Source organism: Anomaloglossus baeobatrachus, chromosome 7 (genome assembly GCF_048569485.1).
Source record: "Anomaloglossus baeobatrachus isolate aAnoBae1 chromosome 7, aAnoBae1.hap1, whole genome shotgun sequence".
In the NCBI taxonomy this organism is placed as follows: Eukaryota; Metazoa; Chordata; class Amphibia; order Anura; family Aromobatidae; genus Anomaloglossus; species Anomaloglossus baeobatrachus.
The window spans coordinates 33,434,779-33,461,836 of NC_134359.1; the positions used below are offsets into that span (position 1 = coordinate 33,434,779).

The following is a 27,058-nucleotide window of genomic DNA, read 5'->3' on the forward strand; positions in this document are numbered from 1 at the left end:
CCGTGTCAGTTCGGGGAATGCGCGGGGGGAGGGAGGGGGCGGGGCCAGAGCTAGCGTGCATTGCGTGAGGGGGGCGGGGCGTGGCGTGGCCGAATTGCCAATGCCTGCAGGGTGCCGGGGCGAGAGTCCAATCTGTGGGGGGGGGGGGGGGCGGAGCCTGGGCGAGCGGCTGGCCAATCCGTGTGGGGGCGCAGCCTGGGCGAGCGGCCAATCGGTGTGGGGGGGGCGGGACCATGGCGAGCCCAGCGGCCAATCAGCTTTGTGTCACCGTAAGGACACAATTTTGGAGCATGACAGATAGACAGACAGATAGACAGACAGACAGACAGACAGACAGACAGACAGACAGACAGACAGACAGACAGACAGACAGACAGACAGACAGACAGACAGACAGACAGACAGAATAAGGCAATATATATATATATATATATATATATATATATATATATATATATATATATATATATATATATATATATATATATATATATATATATATATATAATCTCTATCCACCTGCGCCTGTTAGCTGCACACGACTGCTGATCAGATCAGCTGACATGTGCGGGGAAAATGTGCTAGCCCGCATCAGAAAGGGAGGCAACCGAGGACGTATCTTTATTTTTTTTATTTTTCATATAGCGCTAACATATTCCGCAGCGCTTTACATACATCAGGAACACTGTCCCCATTGGGGCTCACAATCTAACTTCCCTATCTGTATGTATATATACATCCTAGGTCGTTAAGGGGTTAAGTACAAGTAGAGTTGAGTAAAAAGATTTGCAAGGCCTTGGTATAGCCACCATATCGGTAGTTTTCTGTGGCCGCCGGACAAGAACCCTGCGGACCTCCTACTACATGGGGCAAAGTAAACATCATCCAGAACAGTAACTTGTGAAAAATAAAGCAACCGTCGCGATTACACCTGATCATACAACGTGTAGTCAGACGTCACGTCTGGAAGGTTTCCCGGACTTGTGGTTTCACTTGGAGAGAAGACGAACGCTTTATACCTGGGTATTAAGTAACAGAGTATCTTGTACGGGTCATAGAAACTTCACTCTCCACATAAAACAAGCCATAAAAACATATGAGAAAGTCACGTTCATCTGCGGCAACTTCACATCTTTTTGTTTTCCTTCCATAGCTCCTATTTCAACAATACAGTCATGGCGGCCAAAAGTGTTGGCACCCTTGAAATTGTTCCAGAAAATGAAGTCTTTGTCCCAGATAATTGTTGTAGATACATGTTTTGTTATACACCTGTTTATTTCCTTTGTGTGTATTTTTAACACACAAAAAAAAAAAAAAAAAAAAAAACCCAGAAAAAAAAAAAAAAAAAAAGGCAAGTTGGGCTTAATGTCACAAAATTCCAAAAACGGGCAGGACAAAATTGTCGGCACCTTTCCAAAATTTTTGGGTAAAAAAAACTTTGTTTCAAGCATGTGAGGCTCATTCAGACTCGCCTGGGACAAGTAACATTTGTGGGCAATATGAAAATCACATCTGAAGCCATATGAAAAGAAGGGAATTTTGTTTACTTACCGTAAATTCCTTTTCTTCTAGCTCCTATTGGGAGACCCAGACAATTGGGTGTATAGCTTCTGCCTCCGGAGGCCACACAAAGTATTACACTTTAAAAAGTGTAACCCCTCCCCTCTGCCTATACACCCCCCCCGTGCATCACGGGCTCCTCAGTTTTGGTGCAAAAGCAGGAAGGAGGAAACTTATAAATTGGTCTAAGGTAAATTCAATTCGAAGGATGTTCGGAGAACTGAAAACCATGAAGCAAAGAACAATTCAACATGAACAACATGTGTACACAAAAGAACAACAGCCCGAAGGGAACAGGGGCGGGTGCTGGGTCTCCCAATAGGAGCTAGAAGAAAAGGAATTTACGGTAAGTAAACAAAATTCCCTTCTTCTTTGTCGCTCCATTGGGAGACCCAGACAATTGGGACGTCCAAAAGCAGTCCCTGGGTGGGTAAAACAATACCCCGATAAAAAGAGCCGACAACGGTCCTCCTCTTACAGGTGGGCAACCGCCGCCTGAAGGATCTGCCTACCTAGACTGGCATCCGCCGAAGCATAGGTATGCACCTGATAGTGTTTCGTGAAAGTGTGCAGACTAGACCAGGTAGCTGCCTGACACACCTGCTGAGCCGTCGCCCGGTGCCGCAATGCCCAGGACGCACCCACGGCTCTGGTAGAATGGGCTTTCAGCCCTGAAGGAATCGGAAGCCCAGAAGAACGGTAGGCTTCAAGAATCGGTTCCTTGATCCACCGAGCCAAGGTTGACTTGGAAGCCTGCGACCCCTTACGCTGGCCAGCGACAAGGACAAAGAGTGCATCAGAACGGCGCAGTGGCGCCGTGCGAGACACGTAGATCCGGAGTGCTCTCACTAGATCTAACAAATGCAAATCCTTTTCACATTGGTGAATTGGATGAGGGCAAAATGAAGGTAAGGAGATATCCTGATTGAGATGAAAAGGGGACACCACCTTGGGGAGAAAGTCCGGGACCGGACGCAGAACCACCTTATCTTGGTGAAATACCAGGAAGGGGGCTTTGCATGACAGCGCTGCAAGCTCTGACACTCTTCGGAGTGACGTAACTGCCACTAGAAATGCCACCTTCTGCGAAAGGCGTGATAGAGAGACATCCCGCAGCGGCTCAAAAGGTGGTTTCTGAAGAGCCCGTAGAACCCTGTTAAGATCCCAGGGTTCCAGCGGCCGCTTGTAAGGTGGGACTATGTGGCAAACTCCCTGCAGGAACGTGCGGACCTGCGGAAGCCTGGCTAGACGCTTTTGAAAAAACACGGAAAGCGCCGATACTTGTCCCTTGAGAGAGCCGAGAGACAAACCCTTGTCCATTCCGGATTGAAGGAAGGAAAGAAACGTGGGTAAGGCAAACGGCCAGGGGTTAAACCCCTTATCAGAGCACCAGGCTAAGAAGATCCTCCAAGCCCTGTGATAGATCTTGGCTGACGTTGGTTTCCTGGCCTGTCTCATAGTGGCAATGACATCTTGAGATAACCCTGAGGACGCTAGGAGCCAGGACTCAATGGCCACACAGTCAGGTTGAGGGCCGCAGAATTCAGATGGAAAAATGGCCCTTGAGACAGCAAGTCTGGTCGGTCTGGGAGCGCCCACGGTTGACCCACCGTGAGATGCCACAGATCCGGGTACCACGACCTCCTCGGCCAGTCTGGAGCGACGAGGATGGCGCGGCGGCAGTCGGACCTGATCTTGCGCAACACTCTGGGCAGCATTGCCAGAGGAGGGAATACATAAGGCAGTCGAAACTGCGACCAATCCTGAACTAAGGCGTCCGCTGCCAGAGCTCTGTGATCCTGAGACCGTGCCATGAATGCCGGGACTTTGTTGTTGTGCCGAGACGCCATGAGATCGACGTCCGGCGTTCCGCAGCGGCAACAGATCTCTTGAAACACGTCCGGGTGAAGAGACCATTCCCCTGCGTCCATGCCCTGGCGACTGAGAAAGTCTGCTTCCCAGTTTTCTACGCCCGGGATGTGAACCGCGGAGATGGTGGAGGCTGTGGCCTCCGCCCACAGCAGAATCCGCCGAACTTCTTGGAAGGCTTGACGACTGCAAGTGCCGCCCTGGTGGTTGATGTACGCGACCGCCGTGGCGTTGTCCGACTGTATGCGGATCTGCCTGCCCTCCAGCCACCGATGGAACGCTTTTAGGGCTAGATACACTGCCCTCATCTCCAGAACATTGATCTGAAGGGAGGACTCCGTCGGAGTCCAGGTTCCCTGAGCCTTGTGGTGGAGAAAAACCGCTCCCCACCCTGACAGACTCGCGTCCGTCGTGACCACAGCCCAGGATGGGGGCAGGAAAGATTTTCCCTTCGACAGAGAAGTGGGAAGAAGCCACCACTGAAGAGAGGTCTTAGCTGCCAGAGAAAGAGAGACGTTCCTGTCTAAGGACGTCGACCTCTTGTCCCATTTGCGGAGAATGTCCCATTGGAGTGGACGCAGATGAAACTGCGCAAAGGGAACTGCCTCCATTGCTGCCACCATCTTCCCCAGGAAGTGCATGAGGCGCCTCAAGGGGTGTGACTGGGCCCGAAGGAGAGATTGCACCCCTGTTTGCAGCGAACGCTGTTTGTCCAGCGGTAGCTTGACTATCGCTGAGAGAGTATGAAACTCCATCCCGAGGTAAGTCAGTGATTGGGTCGGAGTCAATTTTGACTTTGGGAAATTGATGATCCACCCGAACCTCTGGAGAGTCTCCAGAGCAATGGTCAGGCTGTGTTGACATGCCACCCGGGAGGGTGCCTTGACTAGGAGATCGTCTAAGTACGGGATCACCGAGTGGCCCTGAGAGTGTAGGACTGCCACAACGGATGCCATGACCTTGGTGAAGACCCGTGGGGCTGTCGCCAGGCCGAAAGGCAGTGCCACAAACTGAAGGTGTTCGTCCCCGATGGCGAAACGCAGGAAGCGTCGATGCTCTGGAGCGATCGGCACATGGAGATAGGCATCCCTGATGTCGATTGATGCTAGGAAGTCTCCTTGGGACATTGAAGCGATGACCGAGCGGAGGGATTCCATGCGAAACCACCTGGTTCTCACATGTCTGTTGAGCAATTTGAGGTCCAAAACGGGACGGAATGAACCGTCCTTTTTTGGTACCACGAACAGGTTGGAGTAAAAACCGCGACCCCGTTCCTGAAGGGGAACGGGGATCACAACTCCTTCTGTCTTCAGAGTGTTCACCGCCTGAAAAAGTGCCACGGTTCGCTCGGGGGGCGGAGATGTTCTGAAAAAACGAGTCGGAGGACGAGAGCTGAACTCTATCCTGTAATCGTGAGACAGAATGTCCCTCACCCATCGGTCTTGGACATGTGGCCACCAGGCGTCGCAAAAGCGGGAGAGCCTGCCACCGACCGAAGATGCGGTTTGGGGAGGCCGAAAGTCATGAGGAGGCCGCCTTGGAGACGGTGCCTCCGGCGGTCTTTGGAGGACGTGACTTAGACCGCCATGCCGAAGAGTTTCTCTGGCTCTTCTGTGGCCTATTGGACGAGGAGGATTGGGATCTGGCTGAGGGCCGAAAGGACCGAAACCTCGCTTGAATTTTTCGTTGCTGAGGTCTCTTTGGTTTGGGCTGGGGTAAGGACGAGTCCTTTCCCTTGGATTGCTTAATAATTTCATCCAATTGTTCGCCAAACAATCGGTCGCCAGAAAAAGGCAAACCGGTCAAGAACTTCTTGGAAGCAGAGTCTGCCTTCCATTCGCGTAGCCACATGGCCCTGCGGACTGCCACCGAATTTTGGCGGATGCTACCGCTGTACGGCTAGCCGAGTCCAGGACAGCATTCATGGCGTAGGATGAAAATACCGACGCCTGAGAAGTCAAAGACGCTACTTGCGGAGCCGAGGTACGGGTGACCGCATTAATCTCAGACAGACAGGCTGAGATAGCCTGGAGTGCCCACACTGCTGCAAAGGCTGGGGCAAAGGACGCGCCTATGGCTTCATAGATGGATTTCATTAGGAGCTCTATCTGCCTGTCCGTGGCATCCTTGAGCGTTGAACCGTCAGCCACTGCCACTACGGATCTAGCCGCCAGTCTAAAGACTGGAGGATCCACCTTGGGACATTGAGCCCAACCCTTAACTACGTCAGAGGGGAAGGGGTAACGTGTGTCATTAAGGCGTTTAGTAAAGCGCTTGTCCGGGAAAGCCCTGTGCTTCTGGACAGCATCTCTGAAGTTCGAGTGATCGAAGAAAACACTCCGAGTACGTTTGGGAAACCTAAATTGGTGTTTCTCCTGCTGTGCTGCCGACTCCTCTATAGGTGGAGTTGGGGGAGAAAGATCTAGCACCTGATTGATGGACGCTATAAGGTCATTTACTATGGCGTCCCCTTCAGGTGTATCAAGATTGAGAGCAACGTCAGGGTCAGAGTCCTGGGCTGCGACCTCCGCCTCATCCACTAGAGAGTCCTCAAGCTGAGACCCCGAACAGCGTGATGAAGTCGGGGAAGATTCTAATCGAGCCCGCTTAGCCGGTCTGGGACTGCGGTCCGTGCCGGAGTCCTCCACATAATAACTAGAGGCCACCCCAGGCGCACGCTTCGTCGCAGACCGAGAGGGGCCTGGGGGTGATCCCGCAGTGCCCGGGGCCTGTGTAAGGACCGGTCTGGACTGCAAGGCTTCTAGTATCTTAGCAGACCATTTGTCCATAGACTGAGCCATGGATTGTGACAGTGACTCAGAGAGTTTCTCAGCCAAAACTGCAAACTCTGTCCCTGCCACCTGGACAGGGAAAACCGGCGGTTCTACCTGGGCCGAGGGTCCCACCAGTGCCCCAGGCTCCGGCTGAGCGAGTGCCACAGGGCCCGAGCATTGCTCACAGTGAGGGTAGGTGGAACCTGCAGGTAGCATAGCCGCACAAGAGGTAAAGGTTGCAAAATAACCCTGTGTCTTGGCACCCTTGCTCCTTGTGAACGACATGCTGTTGTCTTTCAGGAGAGTGATCACTGAGGGATATATAGCCACAAGCTAACAGTACAGCCGAACCGAGAAAGTGTATACAAATATAATATATATATATATATATATATATATACAGTTCGGCACTCTATGGGGCCCAGCACCTGGTGACCGGTGTGGCTTACCGACCGCTCAAGCGGTGTGTGGCCACCAGATTCCCTGCCTCGGGTCTCCCAGAGATGCAGCCAGAAGTCCTCCACCGGCAGAATGTGCTTAAACCATGGCTGTTGGCGTTCACAGGGGAGGAGGGAGCCGTGGGCGTAACCACAAAAGTGCGGGAATCTGGCCCCAGAGTGAATAGTGAGGGGGGCGGAGGACAGCCAAGTGTGCTCCAGCCCTCACTGTCGGCGTCAGACCGACCGTCCCGCCCTTACCCCTGACTGGCAGGCCCGGGGGCGGGAGTTTAATGCACTAGGCCGCAAAAGCCGGGGACTAAAGTTAAAACCGCGGCCGGCAAGCAGGCGCGGTCGGTGCGGTAGTCCCGGTCTCATACCAACACCGCAGTCGCTGCAGCGTCTGAGGCCAAGGTGCTCCATGCACCGTCCCCAAGGGGACACAGAGTACCTGTAGATGCAGGGCCCTGTCCCTGATGATACTCAGTCTCCTGTCCGTCAGAATCCCACAGGGGCTGCGGAGGGAGCCCGGTCCCAGTGCCTGGATGACCGGATAGGATCCCACTTCTCCCAGAGCCCCTAAGGGATGGGGAAGGAAAACGGCATGTGGCTCCAGCCTGTGTACCCGCAATGGGTACCTCAACCTTAACAACACCGCCGACTTAGTGGGGTGAGAAGGGAGCATGCCGGGAGCCCTGTTAGAGGCCCTCTTTTCTTCCATCCGATACAATCAGCAGCTGCTGCTGACTAAAATGGGAGCATGAGTGAATGTGTGCCTCCTTCAACACAAAGCATAAAACTGAGGAGCCCGTGATGCACGGGGGGGTGTATAGGCAGAGGGGAGGGGTTACACTTTTTAAAGTGTAATACTTTGTGTGGCCTCCGGAGGCAGAAGCTATACACCCAATTGTCTGGGTCTCCCAATGGAGCGACAAAGAAAGGGAGAAGTTGACTCAGACTTTGCATCGCCAGCGCCTCTTTGGATTAGTAGGTTGCAGCAACGTTATGGGGCCATCATGCTTTTATGACATGATTGAGGGGCCAATTATATGGTTTTTAATGTAGGTTTTGACGCAGAATACACATACACTAAAACAAAAAAAAAAACCCTTCTCCTAGTGAACATACCTTAAAGAGTTTGTCTGAAGCTGCTCACTTCCACATTGGGAGGGGAGGGGTGCTGGGACACAGACTCTGCAGATTATCGCACACGTGTCCTGGCAGGTATGTGCAAATGCAGCACCATCTTCAGGAATATACTTTTTTGCGGTATGGTAATTCCTATGCTACCCAGTGCTGTAACAGCAGCAACCAGCTTTTGGCCCTATGTGATGTGACCATGCAGGATCCTATAGCTTGTCATATAGCTTGCAGAGGTCCACTGAGGCTGCCATCTTTGGTCTCCTGTGAAGGTCAGACCGTGTCTGACCTTCACGGGAAAGCGTCATTTTATTATTAAAGTGCCATCATGAAGGCGACATTACGTACAAGGGACACTGACCTTCTCCAGCATGGATTCTCTTTCGTTCTCCACCTCTGTGCTCCACATGGTCATGTCATTCACTGTTCTCTGTGTTACGGTTAATACCATTAAGTTGCTGTTGGTGACCTCGGGGAACATGGATGCGAAATCTGTGATATATAGTAATAGAAAGAAACGGTAACACACGAGTATGTGCTATGTCCTTAACTGTCCTTAACTTCAGTAAGAGCAGCTCACGATGGGGCGAGCGGCCAACTGAGACTTGTGCTAATCTCAGTGTTTATACTGTGTGCTATTAAAGGGAACCTGTCACCAGATTTGTTGCCTATAAGCTGCGGCCACCACCAGTGGGATCTTATATACCAGTATTCTAAGATCCTGTATATAGAGAGAATTGTAGAGAAGGGTTTCTATATCGCGCAAATGATCACAAGTCTGGATGTCAGATTAATGTGGCTTTATTGCAGCATAGGTCTACGCGTTTCAGGAGCTCAGCCCCCTTCCTCAGGACCATGGAAAAAACAACATCAAATCCCCATCAAAGATCCTGTATATAACAGCCCAGGCCGCTGTGTAGAATGTAAAAAAACACTTTATAATACTCACCTAAGGTGCGGTGCAGACTGGTCGGATGGGTGTCTCCGTTCTCCGGGATCGGCGCCTCCTCTTTCACCATCTTTGTCTACCTTCTTCTGACGCCTGGGTGCATGACGCGTCCTACGTTATCCACACTAGCCGGCATTGAGGTCCTGCGCAGGCGCACTTTGATCAGGGGAGATCAAAGTATTGTGATGCACCTGCGCAGGACGATTGTGGATGAAGTAGGACACATCATGCACACAGGCTTCAGAAGGAGGACAAAGATGGCCAAAAGAGGAGGCGCTGGTACTGCAGAACAGAGACACCCATCCGACCAGTCTGCACCGTTTCACCCTTTAGGTGAGTATTATAAAGTGATTTTTACATCCTACACAGCGGCCTGGGCTCTAATATACAGCATGTTAGAATGTTGTATATAAGAGACCACTGGTGGTGGCCGCAGCTTATAGTCACCAAATCTGGTGACAGGTTCCCTTTAAAGCGCACCTCCTACCTTCAGGCCAATTTATTTTTTCGTAATATAAATGAATGAATTTGGATAATATATATATATATATATATATATATATATATATTAGTCATCATATATGTGGTCACAAATTAGCTGAGAGAAGCTATAAAAAAAAAAAAAATAATTTAAAAGGAAAAAAAAAACAAGCTCCCTGTCAGACTATCATAGTGGACTAACTGACGGATTCTCAGTTGACTCATCCTGGAGCCAGTACAACACAAAGGCAAATGGTGCAAAATGTATATATCTATATATAATGATGTTGGAGTATTATTCAATATATAATCTAAAATTATATTTAGATTATTAGATATACATCAGGCACTTCATTTATTAAAAAGAAAGCCTGTAGGTCCCTAATCCACCACTAGAGGGACCCAATAACATGAGACTCCTATCACTGAAGAAAAGAAGATCAATGATATTTCACTCAATGAAAAAATAAAATATTATTAATATAATATAATATATATCTATATAGTATTTAGAATCCAAAATGCGGTTTACTAAGAGAACAGTGTTCATACCGCATGTATTTGTGAGTCACATCTATTATACACTTGCAAACTTCAAACAGAACCTGAAAACCCATCTGTTCAGAAATGCCTATAACCTTCAATGACCTCACTGCTTCACCACCACCACCGTGCGGAGCTGCCGCCCCACCACCGCGCCGACCTGCTGCCCAACCACCGCGCCGAGCTGCCGCCGCGCCGAGCTGCCGCCCCACCACCGCGCCGAGCTGCCGCCGCGCCACCGCGCCGAGCTGCCGCCCCACCACCGCGCCGAGCTGCCGCCGCACCACCGCGCCGAGCTGCCGCCGCACCACCGCGCTGAGCTGCCGCCGCACCACCGCGCCGAGCTGCCGCCGCACCACCGCGCCGAGCTGCCGCCGCACCAAGCTGCCGCCGCACCACCGCGCCGAGCTGCCGCCCCATCACCGCGCCGAGCTGCCGCCCAACCACCGCGCAGAGCTGCCACCCAACCACCGCGCCGAGCTGCCACCCAACCACCCCACCTACTGTCTCCTCCCCAAAATCCTATAGAATGTAAGCCCGCAAGGGCAGGGCCCTCTTCCCTCTGTACCAGTCTGTCTATTGTAACTTATATATGTATTCTGTATGTAACCCCTTCTCATGTGCAGCACCATGGAATCAATAGTGCTCTATAAATAAATAATAATAATAATAATAATAATAATAATAAAAAATAACATCTATCTATATTTATATTCACATACATTTATAATCTATACACACATTTTTGCAATTGGGTTTCATTACAAATGTTGCACGGTTTGTCCCCTATAGCCTCCGTTTTGCACTGTCTGATGCAGAATGAGTTAACTGAGAATTTCCAAGTTAGCTTGCTCTGATGGGAGAGTTTAGGATTCTTATCGTCCTTCCTCCGAGCTCCTCTCAGCTAATTTACGGCCACATTAAAGTTGAGTTTAACTTATGTGGTCATAAATCAATAAAGGAGAACTAGTAAAGAAAAAAAGGCGAGCTCACTGACAGATCCTCAGTTAGCTCAATCTGCAGCCGGCAATACACACTGCAACACAAAGGCTACAGAAGGGACAAATGATGCAATATTTTTAAAGCAACCCAATTGCAAAAATGATACTTATCATCTACGTAAATAGTGTGCCACCTTCCTCACATTGCTGCCTGCGTCCCCAGTAAAGGTCCATTCATAAGCTGCCTGATAATCGCGCAGTGTGAACAGGCTGCTGACCATCATCGAATGAGGACAAACAGTCGTTCGTAGAGTGAAATCTCCTTTAGGTTTACATGAAGGATCGTCGTTCTCGGCAGTACATCAAGAACAGTGGCAGCCTGTGCATACTGGAGGATCTAGTAAAGATTGTTCAGTGCGCACCTGATCTGCCATCCTCCTGTGTAATCTTAGGCTGGCCGTACATATTCTGCTGGCCGAATTATATATTTCGGCCGATCTCATCCGATCCTCCTATACACGGCAGCTCTTGCTCCCGAGCAATCCTGTGTGTGTCCTATGAGAACATTCTAGCGTCTCATCTCAGGGAGATCAATGCGATCGTCAGTCCGAAATCAGACATGCCCAATTGATGGTCGGGGAGACGTCAGTCAGCCGGCGCCCCCATACACGTTACACCGTCATCCGGATCAGCCAACCTTAGTCTAAATTTGTATGATGCCTTAACCCTTTACTTTCACAATCTTTACCAAGCAGACGGGTCAGGAGCGCTTTATAGGGGATTGGATAATCGCGCTCTTGTATTGTCCGTACCTCTTTTTAGTAGCTCCGGACAGGACTGCATCGCGCACTCCACTTTTGCATGTTCAAAGTACGTCCCAATGCGGTTTATCTCCTGCTGCTGCAGAGACACTTCATGCCCCTAAAAGAAAAATACAAAAACATTTCTCAAAATAATCATTAAATTAGGTTTCCATAATATACACTGGGGTCTACACCTACAGCTAAAGTATTTGTCAGGAGTAGATTTGAGCAGAAAGAGTCGCAGGATCGTAGTGTCTGTGGTCACCAGAACAGGGCCCTGCATGCCGTCTTGTGGCGGCTCAGTGGTTAGCACTGCAGTCTTGTGGCGGCTCAGTGGTTAGCACTGCAGCCTTGTGGCGGCTCAGTGGTTAGCACTGCAGCCTTGTGGCGGCTCAGTGGTTAGCACTGCAGCCTTGTGGCGGCTCAGTGGTTAGCACTGCAGCCTTGTGGCGGCTCAGTGGTTAGCACTGCAGCCTTGTGGCGGCTCAGTGGTTAGCACTGCAGCCTTGTGGCGGCTCAGTGGTTAGCACTGCAGTCTTGTGGCGGCTCAGTGGTTAGCACTGCAGTCTTGTGGCGGCTCAGTGGTTAGCACTGCAGTCTTGTGGCGGCTCAGTGGTTAGCACTGCAGTCTTGTGGCGGCTCAGTGGTTAGCACTGCAGTCTTGTGGCGGCTCAGTGGTTAGCACTGCAGTCTTGTGGCGGCTCAGTGGTTAGCACTGCAGTCTTGTGGCGGCTCAGTGGTTAGCACTGCAGTCTTGTGGCGGCTCAGTGGTTAGCACTGCAGTCTTGTGGCGGCTCAGTGGTTAGCACTGCAGTCTTGTGGCGGCTCAGTGGTTAGCACTGCAGTCTTGTGGCGGCTCAGTGGTTAGCACTGCAGTCTTGTGGCGGCTCAGTGGTTAGCACTGCAGTCTTGTGGCGGCTCAGTGGTTAGCACTGCAGTCTTGTGGCGGCTCAGTGGTTAGCACTGCAGTCTTGTGGCGGCTCAGTGGTTAGCACTGCAGTCTTGTGGCGGCTCAGTGGTTAGCACTGCAGTCTTGTGGCGGCTCAGTGGTTAGCACTGCAGTCTTGTGGCGGCTCAGTGGTTAGCACTGCAGTCTTGTGGCGGCTCAGTGGTTAGCACTGCAGTCTTGTGGCGGCTCAGTGGTTAGCACTGCAGTCTTGTGGCGGCTCAGTGGTTAGCACTGCAGTCTTGTGGCGGCTCAGTGGTTAGCACTGCAGTCTTGTGGCGGCTCAGTGGTTAGCACTGCAGTCTTGTGGCGGCTCAGTGGTTAGCACTGCAGTCTTGCAGCGCTGGGGTCCTGGGTTCAAATTCCACCAAGGCCAACATCTGCAAGGAGTTTGTATGTTCTCCCCGTGTTTGCGTGGGTTTCCTCCCACACTCCAAAGACATATTGATTGGGGTTCACAATCTAAAGTCCCTATGGGGACATTGTTGCTCATGTTTGTAGAGTGCAATGGAATTAATGGCGCAATATAAGTGAATAAATATTATATTATTATTGTCTCACCCAGCTCCATCGACCGAAAAATAAAAAGGTTACGGGTCTTGGAAACCCATCGTGCTGCCCGATGTATTTAATTATACAAATTTGGGATATATTTGACGTTTTGATCGCTTGCTACAGCATTTTTTATGCCATTGTAAAGGTCAAAAAAACAAACCCCTTAATTTTGGCTTTCTTGAATATTATATATTATAATATATATTTTATTTTTTTTTTAACAGTGTTTACCGATTGGGTTAATTATTTTTATAATTTCATTGATATGTATTTTTTTTTATTTTTTAATTATCTTTATTTGTAATGGGGCAAAGAAAGGGGGGTGATTTGAATTTTAATGTTTTCTTTTATATTACCTCTAGAGTGTGCCATTACCGGCCAAATATGGGGCAAGCTCACCCAGCGAGCCTGCTCCATACACCCACTCTGTACACGTATGGCGGAGGACGTAAAGGGGTTAATGTGTTAGGAGCGGAGGCGTTCTGCAGATCGGTAGGGGTCCAGGTACTGCGACACATGGTGTGTGCTGCGTAGAAGAGCTGAGCTCCTGTACGAGCGTGCACAAAGCGCTGTACGGACTCAACACAACGTCCACGATCCTGCGCGCCCCCGACAAGTCTTCTGGGCGATCGGTGAAGGTCTCAATTCCCAGATCCCCATCAAATCTCAGGGTGTCTCACAAAAAATTTAAGGCTCTGTTCACACTCGAGAAAGGATTTTTCTCAAGAAATGTCTTTGAGTCTGAAAGATTAGTGCACTTGCAGTAAAAAAACAAAAAAAAAAAAAACACAAAAAAAACCGCAGAGAAAACCGCATGCAGTTATACCACGTTTTTGATGCTTTTTTCAGCAGGTTGGTCCCTGCGTTTTTTTTTACCATTATCTATGGCAAAAAAACGCAGGTGCCTGCAGAAAAGAAGTGACATGCTTCTTCTTTTTCTCAAGAAATACTGCAGAAAGAATGTTCTTGAGAAAAAAAAAATGCAGTCTGCGCACAGCTATTTTTTGTTTCCATGGGTTTTGCTGGGGATTGTCTGCAGAAAGGTTACAACCATTTTCTCAAGAATTTTCTGCAGCAAAAACTCAAAAAAAAAAGCGTGTAAAAACGCAGTGTGCGCACAGGGCCTGAAGTGTAGGGTACACTGCAAGCACTTGTTCACACTTCTCCAAATAAAATACAGGTTTTTGTTTTTAGACCAGCAAAGAGTGAGATTTCTGAAATCTCCTGCACTTTTTGCTTCTTTTTTTCCTTGCACATTTGAAGCTGGTTCACATCTGCAGCAGGTCGATTTTTTTCTGCAGTTTTTGCAGCTTTTACTCCCCTTCAAAAAGTTGCGTTTTGGTGCAGAAATGTCTTAACGTGCTTCTGAACGTGTGCATAGTCCCTGATATACTGAGGGATGATATGGGGGCTCGGTGGCTCAGTGGTTAGCACTGCAGCCTTGTGGCGGCTCAGTGGTTAGCACTGCAGCCTTGTGGCGGCTCAGTGGTTAGCACTGCAGCCTTGTGGCGGCTCAGTGGTTAGCACTGCAGCCTTGTGGCGGCTCAGTGGTTAGCACTGCAGCCTTGTGGCGGCTCAGTGGTTAGCACTGCAGCCTTGTGGCGGCTCAGTGGTTAGCACTGCAGCCTTGTGGCGGCTCAGTGGTTAGCACTGCAGCCTTGTGGCGGCTCAGTGGTTAGCACTGCAACCTTGTGGCGGCTCAGTGGTTAGCACTGCAACCTTGTGGCAGCTCAGTGGTTAGCACTGCAACCTTGTGGCAGCTCAGTGGTTAGCACTGCAACCTTGTGGCGGCTCAGTGGTTAGCACTGCAGCCTTGTGGTGGCTCAGTGGTTAGCACTGCAGCCTTGTGGCGGCTCAGTGGTTAGCACTGCAGCCTTGTGGCGGCTCAGTGGTTAGCACTGCAGCCTTGCAGCGCTGGGGTCCTGGGTTCTAGTCCCACCAAGGACACCATCTGCAAGGAGTTTGTATGTTCTCCCCGTGTTTGCGTGGGTTTCCTCCGGGTTCTCCGGTTTCCTCCCACACTACAAAGACATACAGATAGGGACTCTAGATTATGAGCCCCAATGGGGACAGTGTTGCCAATGTATGTAAAGCGCTGTGGAATTAATAGCGCTATATAAGTGAATACACTTATTATTATGATGATCTAACATTACAATTCCCATCTCTATCTGACCTATTGGGGGTCCTACGCTGTGGCCCCCAGCAATGCCTAGATAGGTGCGACTGCACAGGGGAAGGCTTTCCTTTGCACTGTGCTGCTTCCAACCACAATCTGCGCGGAGAACTGAATCGCCGTTTCTGCACTGAATTTTCGGATAACACCAATTACGGAGTATATGGGAACAATTTACCTGAAATTCATTGACAAACTGCGCCATGATGAACTCGTGCCTCTCGCTCGCAGCCGGTTCACACAGCAGATCCGGTAAATTGTTTTGGACTTCAACTTTCCTCAGATTATCCACTCCATTCACGTGAGCGTCGAAGCCGATATTTCCGGGAAGCTGAAAGCGCTGGTCCTGGGGACCGAAAGGTCCCATTACTTCATCAGGCCAAACGGTCCGGGGCACTGGGGGGACAAGTGACAAGCTCAGGGTCTCAATAGTCCAGTCGGTGAGAAAGTTCTTCGACTGCAAATAAAACATTTCCGATTTCCAATCCTCATGAGACTGAAATGCGTCAAAAAAACTCTACACAATAGGATCTACTGTAAAATGTTTGGATAGTGGCAATAGATTATAACCACTTCCTGCTCCATGATGTACTACTATGTGCAAGTGTCGGCTGTGTTACACAGTCGGCTCCTGCTAACAGCAGTGACCAGAGCCAGCTCCAGTTGCTGCTGTCAAACTTTGACCCCAGCGTTCAAATGTTAATATTCCAATGACCCTAAATCCCTACCCACCCTGACTGCGGTCCACATTGCTGCCATCTTGGTACTCTTGGAGGAAACTGTGCTTTTTACTACATGAAAAATTATCAAATGATTCCTATGGAGAATAAAAAAAATAAATAAAATAGAGATTTGGAGAATGGAGAAAGCTCGTATGGCCACCTATAAAGCACATGACATGATGCAACTCAAGCCCCGATGCACTGACATACACTAATGCTTCACTAGTACTACCTGCAGATATTTGGGATTGGGGGGGTCCAACCCGATTAATAAAAAACAACAAAACAAAAAAACCCAAAACACCATGGTTCGGGCCTGGAATTAATCCCCGATATCTGCCCGGACGCCAATCCACATATAAGTCTATGGGTTCCCTGAGAACTCCAGGCCTGGTGCATGGACACTTGGTATACCGCACAGGTTTGGACTTTTACAATCGGGGTTCACCCATCACTATTCACTACCACATCTATTGGAAGGGTCCCAGAGTCTTACATAGGTCCGGTGGTATAACAGCGATGTAGGGTTCATCAGAGCCCGAAGATCCGGCAGCAGAAAACGCTCGGGTCCCCCTCACCCGTCTTAAAAGGGAGCAGAACCCCGGGAGGTAGGTGACCAGTCTGGCTCTGCTGCAGAAGGCCTGGAAGACACAAATCAGTGGATTATTACAGAATTTTCATGCACTCCGAGCATTCAGATAATGATTCCTTCCAATACAGTAGATACACGTACAGCTATTTTTCTATTTGGAGATTAACCGTTCAATAGGAAGGAATACGGGTTAAGCTGTGCTAAAACCACAGGATCTAAAATGATTAATTCCTTTTTATTTATTCACAGGTCAACGTGTTTCAGAGACATCCGTCTCCTTCATCAGGACTTAAAAGGAACCTTTTATGTCCTGATGAAGGAGACGGATGTCTCCGAAACGTGTTGACCTGTGAATAAATAAAAAGGAATTAATAAATCTGTTGGACCTTGTGGTTTTAGCGCAAATTAACCTGTTTTCATTCCTATTGAATGGTTCGTCTCCAAAAACATCGAGGCTGCTGCTGACCACCATTATTACATGCGCTATAAGGGGTTGGGACTCTCACAACCCTGTAAGGAGAGTATAATCCAAGCACTACCTCTATCCTTTATATCGGGTAAGACCCTATTGCGCTCTTATTTCCACAGCCCATTTTTCTATTTGGTGAAGAGGTACCTCCCCAGGCCACAAGGCACCAGATCCTCACTGACCTCACTTATTCTAACAACTCTTTCCAAATCTTAAAAGGGTAAATGCATCCCAATTTACTCCTTAACGAACAGCAAGCAGAGATACTTCCCCTGATGAGATGTAGAAACCCAGTGGAGACAATTTCCCTGCCCCACATTTGACGCAATTAAAACTTACGGAGTCTGTGAAAAGCTAGAAAACTTTCTTAGAATTCTGTTTTCAAGATCTCTGCTGCCGTCCATGAATGGAAATGTCACAGCAGGGAATTCACTATTAAGCGCGCGTCAGTTTTCTGTTGTTGCTTTTTGCAGTTTTGCTTTTCTTTTCCCACGTTCGAAAAATGACGCAAAGAACGTGGAGATGTCTCCCAGAGAGATAGGAATCTACATTAAATCTTGGGGATATCTGCATCTGATTGGGTAGAATTGCTTTTTTGGAAGAAAGACATATCCCACTTTATGGGGGGCATCTTGTGGCCCACGCTACTCCACTGCACTTTAGGTTAAGATTGACAGATGAAGTGGGAGCCTTGGGCATATTCGGCATCCACTGCCCCCTCGGTCCGCCCTGGTATGGGTGCGCTCACATCTCATTTTGGGGGAAATTCAAAAATCTAATTCACAAACAGCATTTTTTGAGCTTCTGAGTGTTTGGGGGTTTTTTTTGTTTTGTTTGTTTTTTTTTATAAAAATCTGCTAATTGTCAATTCTATTGGCGATTTTTTTTACCCAGTTAAATTTAAAAAAAAATAAAAAAATGCAAAAACGTAATGTGTGAATATATACTAAAGGGGATGCATTCCTTTACATTTCTAAGCAGCGGAAAACATCGCAGCCTTCATCAAAAGAATGTGCTGGGAGCTTTTGCCCGCATATAGCTTAATAGCAGCCTTCAAAAATTAAAGAATACAGCAGGTGGAAGTTACCCCTTTACGTTAATGATCATTTAGGGTCTCAGTTTTAAAGGGAACCTGTCACCAGATTTGGAGACTATAAGCAGTTGGCACCACCAGTGGGCTCTTATATACAGTATTCTGGAATGCTGTATATAAGAGCCCAGGCTGCTGTGTAGAACATAAAAATCACTTTATAATACTCACCTAGGTGGCGGTCCGATTGGTGTCGCTGCTTTCCAGTCCGGTGCCACATCTCTCTCCGGTCGAGGACAGAGATTGCAGGAGAGAAGAGGTTCCGGACCGGAGAGCAGTGACACCAATCGGACCGCCCCTTAGGTGAGTATTATAAAGTGATTTTTACGTTCTACACAGCGGCCTGGGCTCTTATATACAGCATGTTAGAATGTTGTATATAAGAGCCCACTGGTGGTGGCCGCAGCTTATAGGCCCCAAATCTGCTGACAAGTTCCCTTCAAGTATGTAGATAAGCCTGGTTATGGGCACACCACACTCGCACTTAAAAGGATGCTCCAGGCTGACTATAAGTCATCAATAGCAGATCAGTTTCACATCCACCAGCTGTTTACAGCGAACTCTACACCTTATGTAGTGGCCATTCTACGATACTACAGCTCAGATCCTATTGATGTGAATAAGAGATGGATGTGATGTACCCAGCCACAACCGCTATCAGTTGACTGTGCCGCTCCAGGACAGAGCATTGCCTGCCGCCACTGCGATACCACCTGATCAGCGGGGAGCGAGGTGTCAGACCACAGCGGATCAGAGATTGATGACTGTGACGACATGGACAACCAATGCCTCTCATGGGTTAAAGTTTCTTAACATTCAGCCAGACCATTGTTCTTATGTGTTCTAACTCATGTTTGCTTAACTATTGTTTGGGACCAGACCCTGCGGAGCATTCATTGTATTGTAGTTGTGAATTGATAATGTAATTACCTTAGTAGCCATTGTCTAGTCGGTGACTTGCCGACTCCATGTAGATATACTGAGTCTTTCTATGCACATCATTTAAATGAACATTATCCATGCAGCTTGAAATTCATCCAATGGGAGAAGCAAACTTGTCCAACCAATCGATGAGGACGCAGTGTATCCTAAGGGAAGGTTATGGCTATAAAAGGGACTTCTTTAAGCCACCAGGGTTGATGAGGGTTGATGGATGCTGATGGATCCAGTCTAAGCTCTTTGGAGCTGACTAGAGGATCAGGATATCTTATGGCTTCAATCTAGGGGCTCCGGTTCCGGTTGGAGACCATATCCACAGCCTAGGGATTTCGACTCCGGCTGCCAGGATTGTAACATCATACCAGGACTACCTAAGGAGGACACTCAGGTTGGGACAGTTCAGTCACCTGTTACAGACTTTGCAGACCTCAGCCAGCTTCCTAAATCTGGCGTTATTCTAGTCACGGTGGGTGCCCGCCAAAAGCGGGGTGCTGCTGGACTGGAGTGAGTAGCCCTGGAACCTGTGAGGCCCAGACATTCTAAATCCCTGGTGAGCCAGCGGAAGGGTGAGACTCTGTTGCCTGTTACATTTTGTGTGTTTTGCTGGTTATGCGTTATGTGCCGTTAATTGTTTGGGGATCCAATAAAGTCTAATTATTGTGGTTCCCTCACCCTGTGTTGTCTGAGTAGTGTTACGCCCACGGTTAAGGAGGCCGGCGTTCAGTTGGGATGAGCCCTGCTGTCTTTCTAAAGGCGGCGGGTTTTAGTGGACGAGAGCGCCCACTGAGCCCCGTGTCTCCACAATGACCTATCCTAAACATAGGCCATCAATGCAAAAGTAATGGACAACCCCTTTAATTACATCGTCATCTCATGAAGAACCTTTTATCAATATCTAAACAACAACATCAATGAGGTCTGTGAAATAGATAAGCAACAAAATTTGCAGGTCCCTGGTCCGGCCTCCAAAAAAAATCGGTAATCAGAGGCCACTGGACCCCAGCCCTGTGAACCTCCTCTTACCTATAGACAAACCTGCGCCTTTTCCAATCAGTTGATCCGGAGTGACGCAGTTACATTCATCTCTGTTCTTATTTTGTAGGTTATGTGCCTTCTTCAAGCTGTTGTGTAACTACAACTCCCAGCATGCCAGGAGGTGTAGTCTCACAAGCACTGAAGAGCTACAGGCTGCAGACCACAGGACACAATGCACGCATGAGGGGTTACTCACAGTAGCCATGCTAATGGGGGGGGCTTCCTTAATATTTTCCTTTACCTGAAATACAAAAAAAAAAAAATACATACAATAAATAAAACGATGAGAAAGACGTCATCATGTTATACATTCATCCACTGCGGCATCTTAGGAGGAGAATCGAAGAAAAAAAAAAAAAAAAAGCCAGAAGAGGCAACAAGATAAATACTGCATACATTGATGGCATAAATTGACCTGCTGCGTATAAAGTGCAAACAGAAATCTACTGTGGGCCTCATTCACACCCAGTGTCCATTTACACTGCAGACCAGGAAATCTGCAAATGGAGCTGATTTTGCTGCATTATTCTGCTTTTTTTTGTGTGGGGAGGAGGGGGTTTAGATTAAATGTGTAATTTGTCTTTAGTATTTTTAATAAAAAGTTAGTGTAATATATATATATATATATATATATATATATATATATATATATTTATAAAGCTGAATATGTGTGCGTATGTATGTATGTATGTATGTATGTCTGGGATTGGCATCCGCACCGTCGCAGCTACAGCCACAAAATTTTGCACACTCACACTTCTGGACCCCGAGAGCGTCATAGACTATGTTTCGAGGGGAAATTTTAACCCCGCTCTTTACAGTTATTCGCCAAAAAACTTGCCTCCATTAAAGCGAATGGAGCTGGAAGCCACAGTGCAGCCAGAACTTTAGAAAAATGCGCAGCCACGCCCTTATATGGAATGTTGGCGTGTCACAATGCAGCCAGGGAAAGAGACAGACACAAAAAGGGAAAGAGACAGACACAAAAGGGAAAGAGACAGACAGGGAAAGTGACAGATTGAGACAGACGGAGAAAGAGACAGAGACAGACAGGGAAAGAGACAGACAAAGGTAGAGAGACAGAGAGATATATACAGAGGGGGAGACAGACAGAGAATTGGAGAGAAACAGAGACACAGTTACTAACCCGGGCGTTAATATATTCTATTTATACATTCTATCCCGGGAATGTTAATACATTCTATTTTGTTAACAGCAGTTATTAACCCGGGCGAAGCCGGGTAGTACAGCTAGTATAATATATATATATATATATATATATATATATATATATATATATATATATATATATATATATATATATATATATATATATATATATATAATATAAATATATATATATATATATATATATATATATATATATATATATATATAGTGTGTGTGTGTGTGTGTGTTTGTGTGTGTGTGTGTATGTGTGTGTGTGTATGTGTGTGTGATGGATGATGGTGAAAGAGACAGAGACAGTCAGAGATAGACAGGGAAAGAGACAGACAAAGAGATAGAGAGACAGAGAGATATATACAGAGGGGGAGACAGAGAATGGGAGAGAAACAGAGAGACAGTTACTATCCCGGGCAGCGCCGGGTGCTATGTTGTGAGGCAAAATTTTAACCCCACGCCTTCCAATTTACCAATCAATTTTGCCCCTATCTACATAATGGGGAAAAAAAGTTAAACGAAAAGTGTTGGGGGCAAATTGACAGCTGCCAGATGTGAACAAGGGTTCAAAGAGTATATACCGTACAGTTGCAAAGGTGGGGCCCCGACATGGGATACTCACCACACTCGGGCATATGACCACACATACAAAATGCACCACACACTACCACGTACATGAACACATATACCACCCTCAGCACACATCTCACCAAGTGAAACTATTTAATAATTACATTTCTATCTATTTGTTTTGTGGTTTGTGTGCAGAATACATTTTTATTAATACATTCTATTTTGTTAACAGCAGTTATTAACCCGGGCGAAGCCGGATAGTACAGCTAGTGTATATATATATATATATATATATATATATATATATATATACATACATACATACATACATACATACACATACATACACATACATATACACACATACATACACACACTGTATATAAAAAAGAAAACAGATTTTGCAGCTTTTTTCTGATTTTGGTGAATAAAACTAACTTTATTAGAAGTACTGAAGACAAATCATGCGCGTAATCCGAACCCCAAAAAAACCCAGTTAGAAAAATGCAGCCCCCCAAAATAAGAAAAAGCTGAAATTCCTATTTCCTCTTTTTTTTTAATGCACTTTAAAACAAAAACAAAAAAAACAAAAACAAAAAAAAAAAAAAGCGTGGACAGGGGATTTCTGAGCTTTTGCTAGTACTGTAAAGCGCAACTTATGTACATAAAAAAAAAAAAAAAAAACTGCTCCAAAAACATCCCGTCAGAACATCGCCTTACAAAGATTTTGGCAAACCCTAGTTAGGCTGCTTTGACACATCCGGTTTTTGCTGTCAGGCACAATCCGGCGAAATGCGGATAAAGCGGATCCAGCGCCGGATCCGTTTTATTCTCTATAGACTTGTACTAGCGGTGGATTGTGCCGGATGGCCTTGCGTTGCATGCGGTGTCCGCCGGATCTGGCGAAATTTCTTCATCCGGCTGCCGGAAAGGACGCAGCATGCAACGTTTTTTTTTGGCTCCAGCAAAAAACCAGACCACGCCGGATCTGGCGCCGTCCAGCATATTATATAATGAAAGCCTATGGGCGCCGGATCTGTCGTCATCCGGCATATGATGGAATCAAACGACGGATCCGGCGTTTTGAACTGAGCATGCTCAGTATCACAACTAATCTGTCAAAAAACAAAAGGAAGACATGAAAAAAATGATGCGACGGATCTGTTTTGTTGGATCCGTTGCATCAGTTTTTTTGGTGGATCGTGCCCGACGGCAAAAAACGGATGTGTGAAAGCAGCTTTAGAAGAATGGATCAGATGCAGAAATTTGCCAGACTCAAATTTAACAGGATTTACTCTGCAGGCTCCAAACAAAACTTCCAATAAATATGACAGATGCACCAAAAGTGATGGAAAAAGTATAACAATTCCACTTTGGCCGCCCCGGGATGCGCAAAACCATCCAAAATACAACATTTTGCAGATGGAAACTGTCATTTTCTAATGCTTCTCTGGAGGGTATCTCGGCCGATGTCCTGAGCTCAGGACGGACAATGACTTTTGTCACTTGTGATATTAGGAGGGAGGGAAACACACAGAGGACGACGACCTCCGGGATCAGGGCAAGAAATCTGCCGCGGGCACAATCCCGGAATGTCGTGCTGTGTTTACACTGTGTTTGGAGCTGATCCACTCCGAAAATGGCCTTAAAAAAAAAAATAAATAAATAAATAAATAAAAAAATTAAACTCTTCGAAAATGTTTGAGAAACGCTTTTCATTACAATGTTAATCCACTTCGCTGTTAGTATTTTTTTGACAGCTTTTTTTTTTAATTCTTTGTAGGAAAAAAGTGCTTAAAGGGAACCTGTCACCAGTTTTTTACCCTATAAGCTGCAGCCACCACCAGTGGGCTCTTATATACAGCATTCTAACATCCTGTATATAAGAGCCCAGGCCGCTGTGACAGCATAAAAAAATACTTTATAATACTTACCTAATGGTCGCTCGGTGGGCCTAATGGGTGTCTCCGTTCTCCGGTGCCGGCGCCGCCTCTTTCAGCCATCTTAGTCCTCTTTCTGAAGCCTGTGTGTATGACACGGCTACGTCATACACACTCGTCGGTCCTGCGCAGGCGCACTACAATACTTTGATCTGCCCTGCTCAGGACCTGAATGCCGGCGAGTGTAGAAGACGTCAGACGCGTCATGCACCGCGGCTAGAGAAGAAGGAGCATAAAGATGTCCGAAAGAGGCGGCGCCGGGAACCGGACAACGGAGACGCCCATTAGGCCCACACAGCGCAACCGCTAAGTAAGTATTATAAAGTGTTTTTTATGTTATACCCACGGCCTGGGCTCTTATATACAGCATGTTAGAATGCTGTATATAAGAGCCCGGTGGTGGTGGCCGCAGCTTATACGCCAAAAAAGTGGCGACAGGTTCTCTTTAAAAAAAATAAATAACACATGAAACACTATATTTCTAATATGAAAAAAATAAAAAGGTGTATTTCACCTAAGGGCCTGAAAAAAAACCCCTCAAAAAACCCCAAAACAAAACGCTCCAGACGTGATTTAAAAAAAAACCAAAAACCCAACAAAAAAAAACCTTAAGAAAATAGGGCCATGTGTTCACGGAGGTTTATTGAGGCCATTAAAAATGACGACTTTGTTAGGGTAAAAAGCTTCAGGAGATGCGCTCCTTCTTTGGGAAGATCTTTCTTTTCCTGCAAGGTTTTTGGAAGTGTTTTTTTTGGGGGGGGGTGTTCCTGGAGCATTGTTTGCAGTCTTTTGAATGGACAGCGCCTAGTTTGGAGCATTTTGCAATAGTAAGGGTATATGCCCACAATCAGGACTCACTGTGTCCTAGACTCAGCGGGTCCTGTCCTGTGGGACCTTGGGTCTCCTCCGCAGGAAACTGCAGCTGCTTGTGCCCACGATCAGGGTTCGGTGCGCTGCGGTCTCCTCGCTGTGTCCTCCCTACGGAGGATGCATGCGAATCCGCAGCAAACAATTGACATGCTGCGGTTTGGAAACACGCACCGCAGGTCAGTGTTTGCTGCAAAAAAAACAAGCACAGTGGGCACGGGATTTCTAGAAATCCATCCAAGATGCTTATGTGCTGCCCTTGCAGCGTATCGAACCGCTCGGATACGGGGGTGGTGGTTGCTTGTGGATCTCCGGACCTGGGGGCCACACTCAAATGTAAAAGAGGGTTATTTACAGGGAAGAGGTATAGTTTGTGACGGCACCCATGGTGTGCGGTAATTGGGAGTACCGCCGCTGCCATTGGGAGTACCCGTGGTGATAGAGTGGGGCAGCAACATGACGTTGCCCTCCATGGGTAGGGGTAGGCCCCGGGACTCTGGATGGTGATGCGGGGACGCAGTGCAGGGGTCAGTCAGGTACTCACTCAGCAATGAAGCAGACGCTGACAACAGGGTAAACCAAGTCTCTGGCTGCGATTACCTCTCGAGGGGAGCTCGTCCGGGTCCCGTCCCAGGCAGCACTGCCGGTGGTCTGTAACCTGCCTCCTGGCACAAAAGTTTTAATTGTCCGTTGTGGCCCGGTAGCTTGGAGCTATCCGGGCCCCGCTCCCCACTGTGGCTAAGTGAAGGAGACTGCTCTCACGCTTGGGATTTCAGTGGTCCGCTTGCTAGGAAAGCCCTATTCCCCTCGTTGCGCTAGTGCCCCCAATCTCTGAGCTTGGTGGGAACAGTCCATAAAGGCCCTGTCCTCCGCAGGTTAATTGCCGGGTCACCTGAAGCTTCTCCCTGACCTAGGGTCCGTGTACGCCGACGTGCCTTTGGTCCCGGACCGGTGATAGGACCAGGCTGCCGACCATCCTCCTCGACGGTTTCCAGACACCTCGCCTCAATCCCCTGTGACCGGGGGTCCGACTCCTCTAGGTCCAGACCACCGTCTGCGACCTAGCTCCAACTCCCAGCTTACTCAGAGCTCCTCACTGCTCGAGGGCTACCACACGACTCTCTTGACACCTCCCTGCCTGACCCCTAGGTGGGTGGCCCTATTCCTGCTTAAGCAGCCCACTGGTGTGCGTGACAGGTGTGGTGCAAGACGTATCTAGGATTTGTGAATGCTGGTGGAGGCAGTACTGCAGGATGGAGACCCAGAACCATGGGGGTTTGAGTCCTGCACGGGAAGGGCAGATTGTGCAGAACCCTGTGACGACCTGACTAGTCCAGGGCGTCACACTTGTACTGTACAACGCAGCATTTTGGACGCTGCTGAAGCGTGCCAAGTCCAAAACGCTGCTAACAGTGATCGTGGGCAGCGCCGTTACCTTCTCAGAGACGTCGTCAAGAGCAAAAATTTGTTCCCCCCATTTCAAAATCTGATGTCAAAGAAAAAAAAACCCCAACACAAAATACTTCCGCAGCAAATCCACAGCAAAAATCATCAGCAGCCACTTGTGGATTTGCAGCAGATTCCAACCATCTCCATTTTTTTGGGCGTGAAATCGGCACCATAAATTGACATCCTGTGGCTTTCCGCCCGGCGGGGCGATTTACGCTCCAGAATTTATCGGTAGCTCGTACGCGACATTTTATAAACCATTACTGCGACACATTACGGTTTTTACAGCCAGACTGCGCGTCACATGACCTCAGGTCCAGGATATCTATTTTCTAGACACCACTTTTAACCTCTGCCGCCGGCGGTTCACCGCTCTCAGATTAATCCGTTGCAGATCGCACACTGGCTGCTGAAAGTCACATGATGCGATGATGTAAACAAGCAAACAAAAAAAGCGTCGCGCGTCCAGAAAATTTGCTGTTGTGCAATATTAAAGGCGCTTATGATATTATATTTTAACTATAATGTATTTTTTTATTACTATATGGAGATGGAAAATCCCTTTAAGTATTAAAGTGCCGGCACCCTTGTATTATATGACGTCATATCAGGGTATAATTCTATATAATGACACCTTATAATAGGAGATTGCATCAGACACTCCACAGCGCCCCCTCCAGGAGCAGCGCGCCACTGTCCCGCACCCTGTGGCCCCCCGGGTCCTACCTGCACTCACACTCTGGGTATCACTGCGCCCACCAGCCGTGTCCTCTGCTCTTCCAGGCTACGTGCGCCCCACCTGTCTTCTGATTGGCTAGGACAAATCCGCCCCTCTGTACAACGTAACCTGCCGTGCGATTGGCTGAAAACGCGGAAGCAGTTGTGACATATGGATTCGATTGGACGCCAGTTTGATTGACCCTTGTACGAGCCAATAAACGCTCAGAAAAGATGTTTTGATGCGATATAAGGCGACAATGTACATGTTAACAAGTAGTGATGGGCAGTCCGGCTCTTTTTGATGAGC

General features: G+C 47.9%; 1 protein-coding gene across 2 annotated transcripts in view; it reads right to left on the reverse strand.

Annotated features, from left to right (window-relative positions):
• Window positions 1–26,843, reverse strand: part of MMADHC (metabolism of cobalamin associated D) — a 35,559-nt gene extending 8,716 nt beyond the window's left edge. The window contains exons 1-6 of one of the 2 annotated variants that reach the window (XM_075317185.1): window positions 26,758–26,843; window positions 20,217–20,261; window positions 16,392–16,536; window positions 15,352–15,569; window positions 11,506–11,614; window positions 8,142–8,272 (exon numbers count right to left, since the gene is read on the reverse strand). In XM_075317185.1, coding sequence (XP_075173300.1) covers window positions 8,142–8,272; window positions 11,506–11,614; window positions 15,352–15,569; window positions 16,392–16,536; window positions 20,217–20,225 — 612 coding nt within the window. In that variant the 5' untranslated portion in view covers window positions 20,226–20,261; window positions 26,758–26,843. The remainder of the gene's footprint in view (window positions 1–8,141; window positions 8,273–11,505; window positions 11,615–15,351; window positions 15,570–16,391; window positions 16,537–20,216; window positions 20,262–26,757) is intronic. The other variant, XM_075317186.1, reaches the window with a different exon arrangement.
• Between the last annotated feature and the right edge of the window lie 215 nt (window positions 26,844–27,058).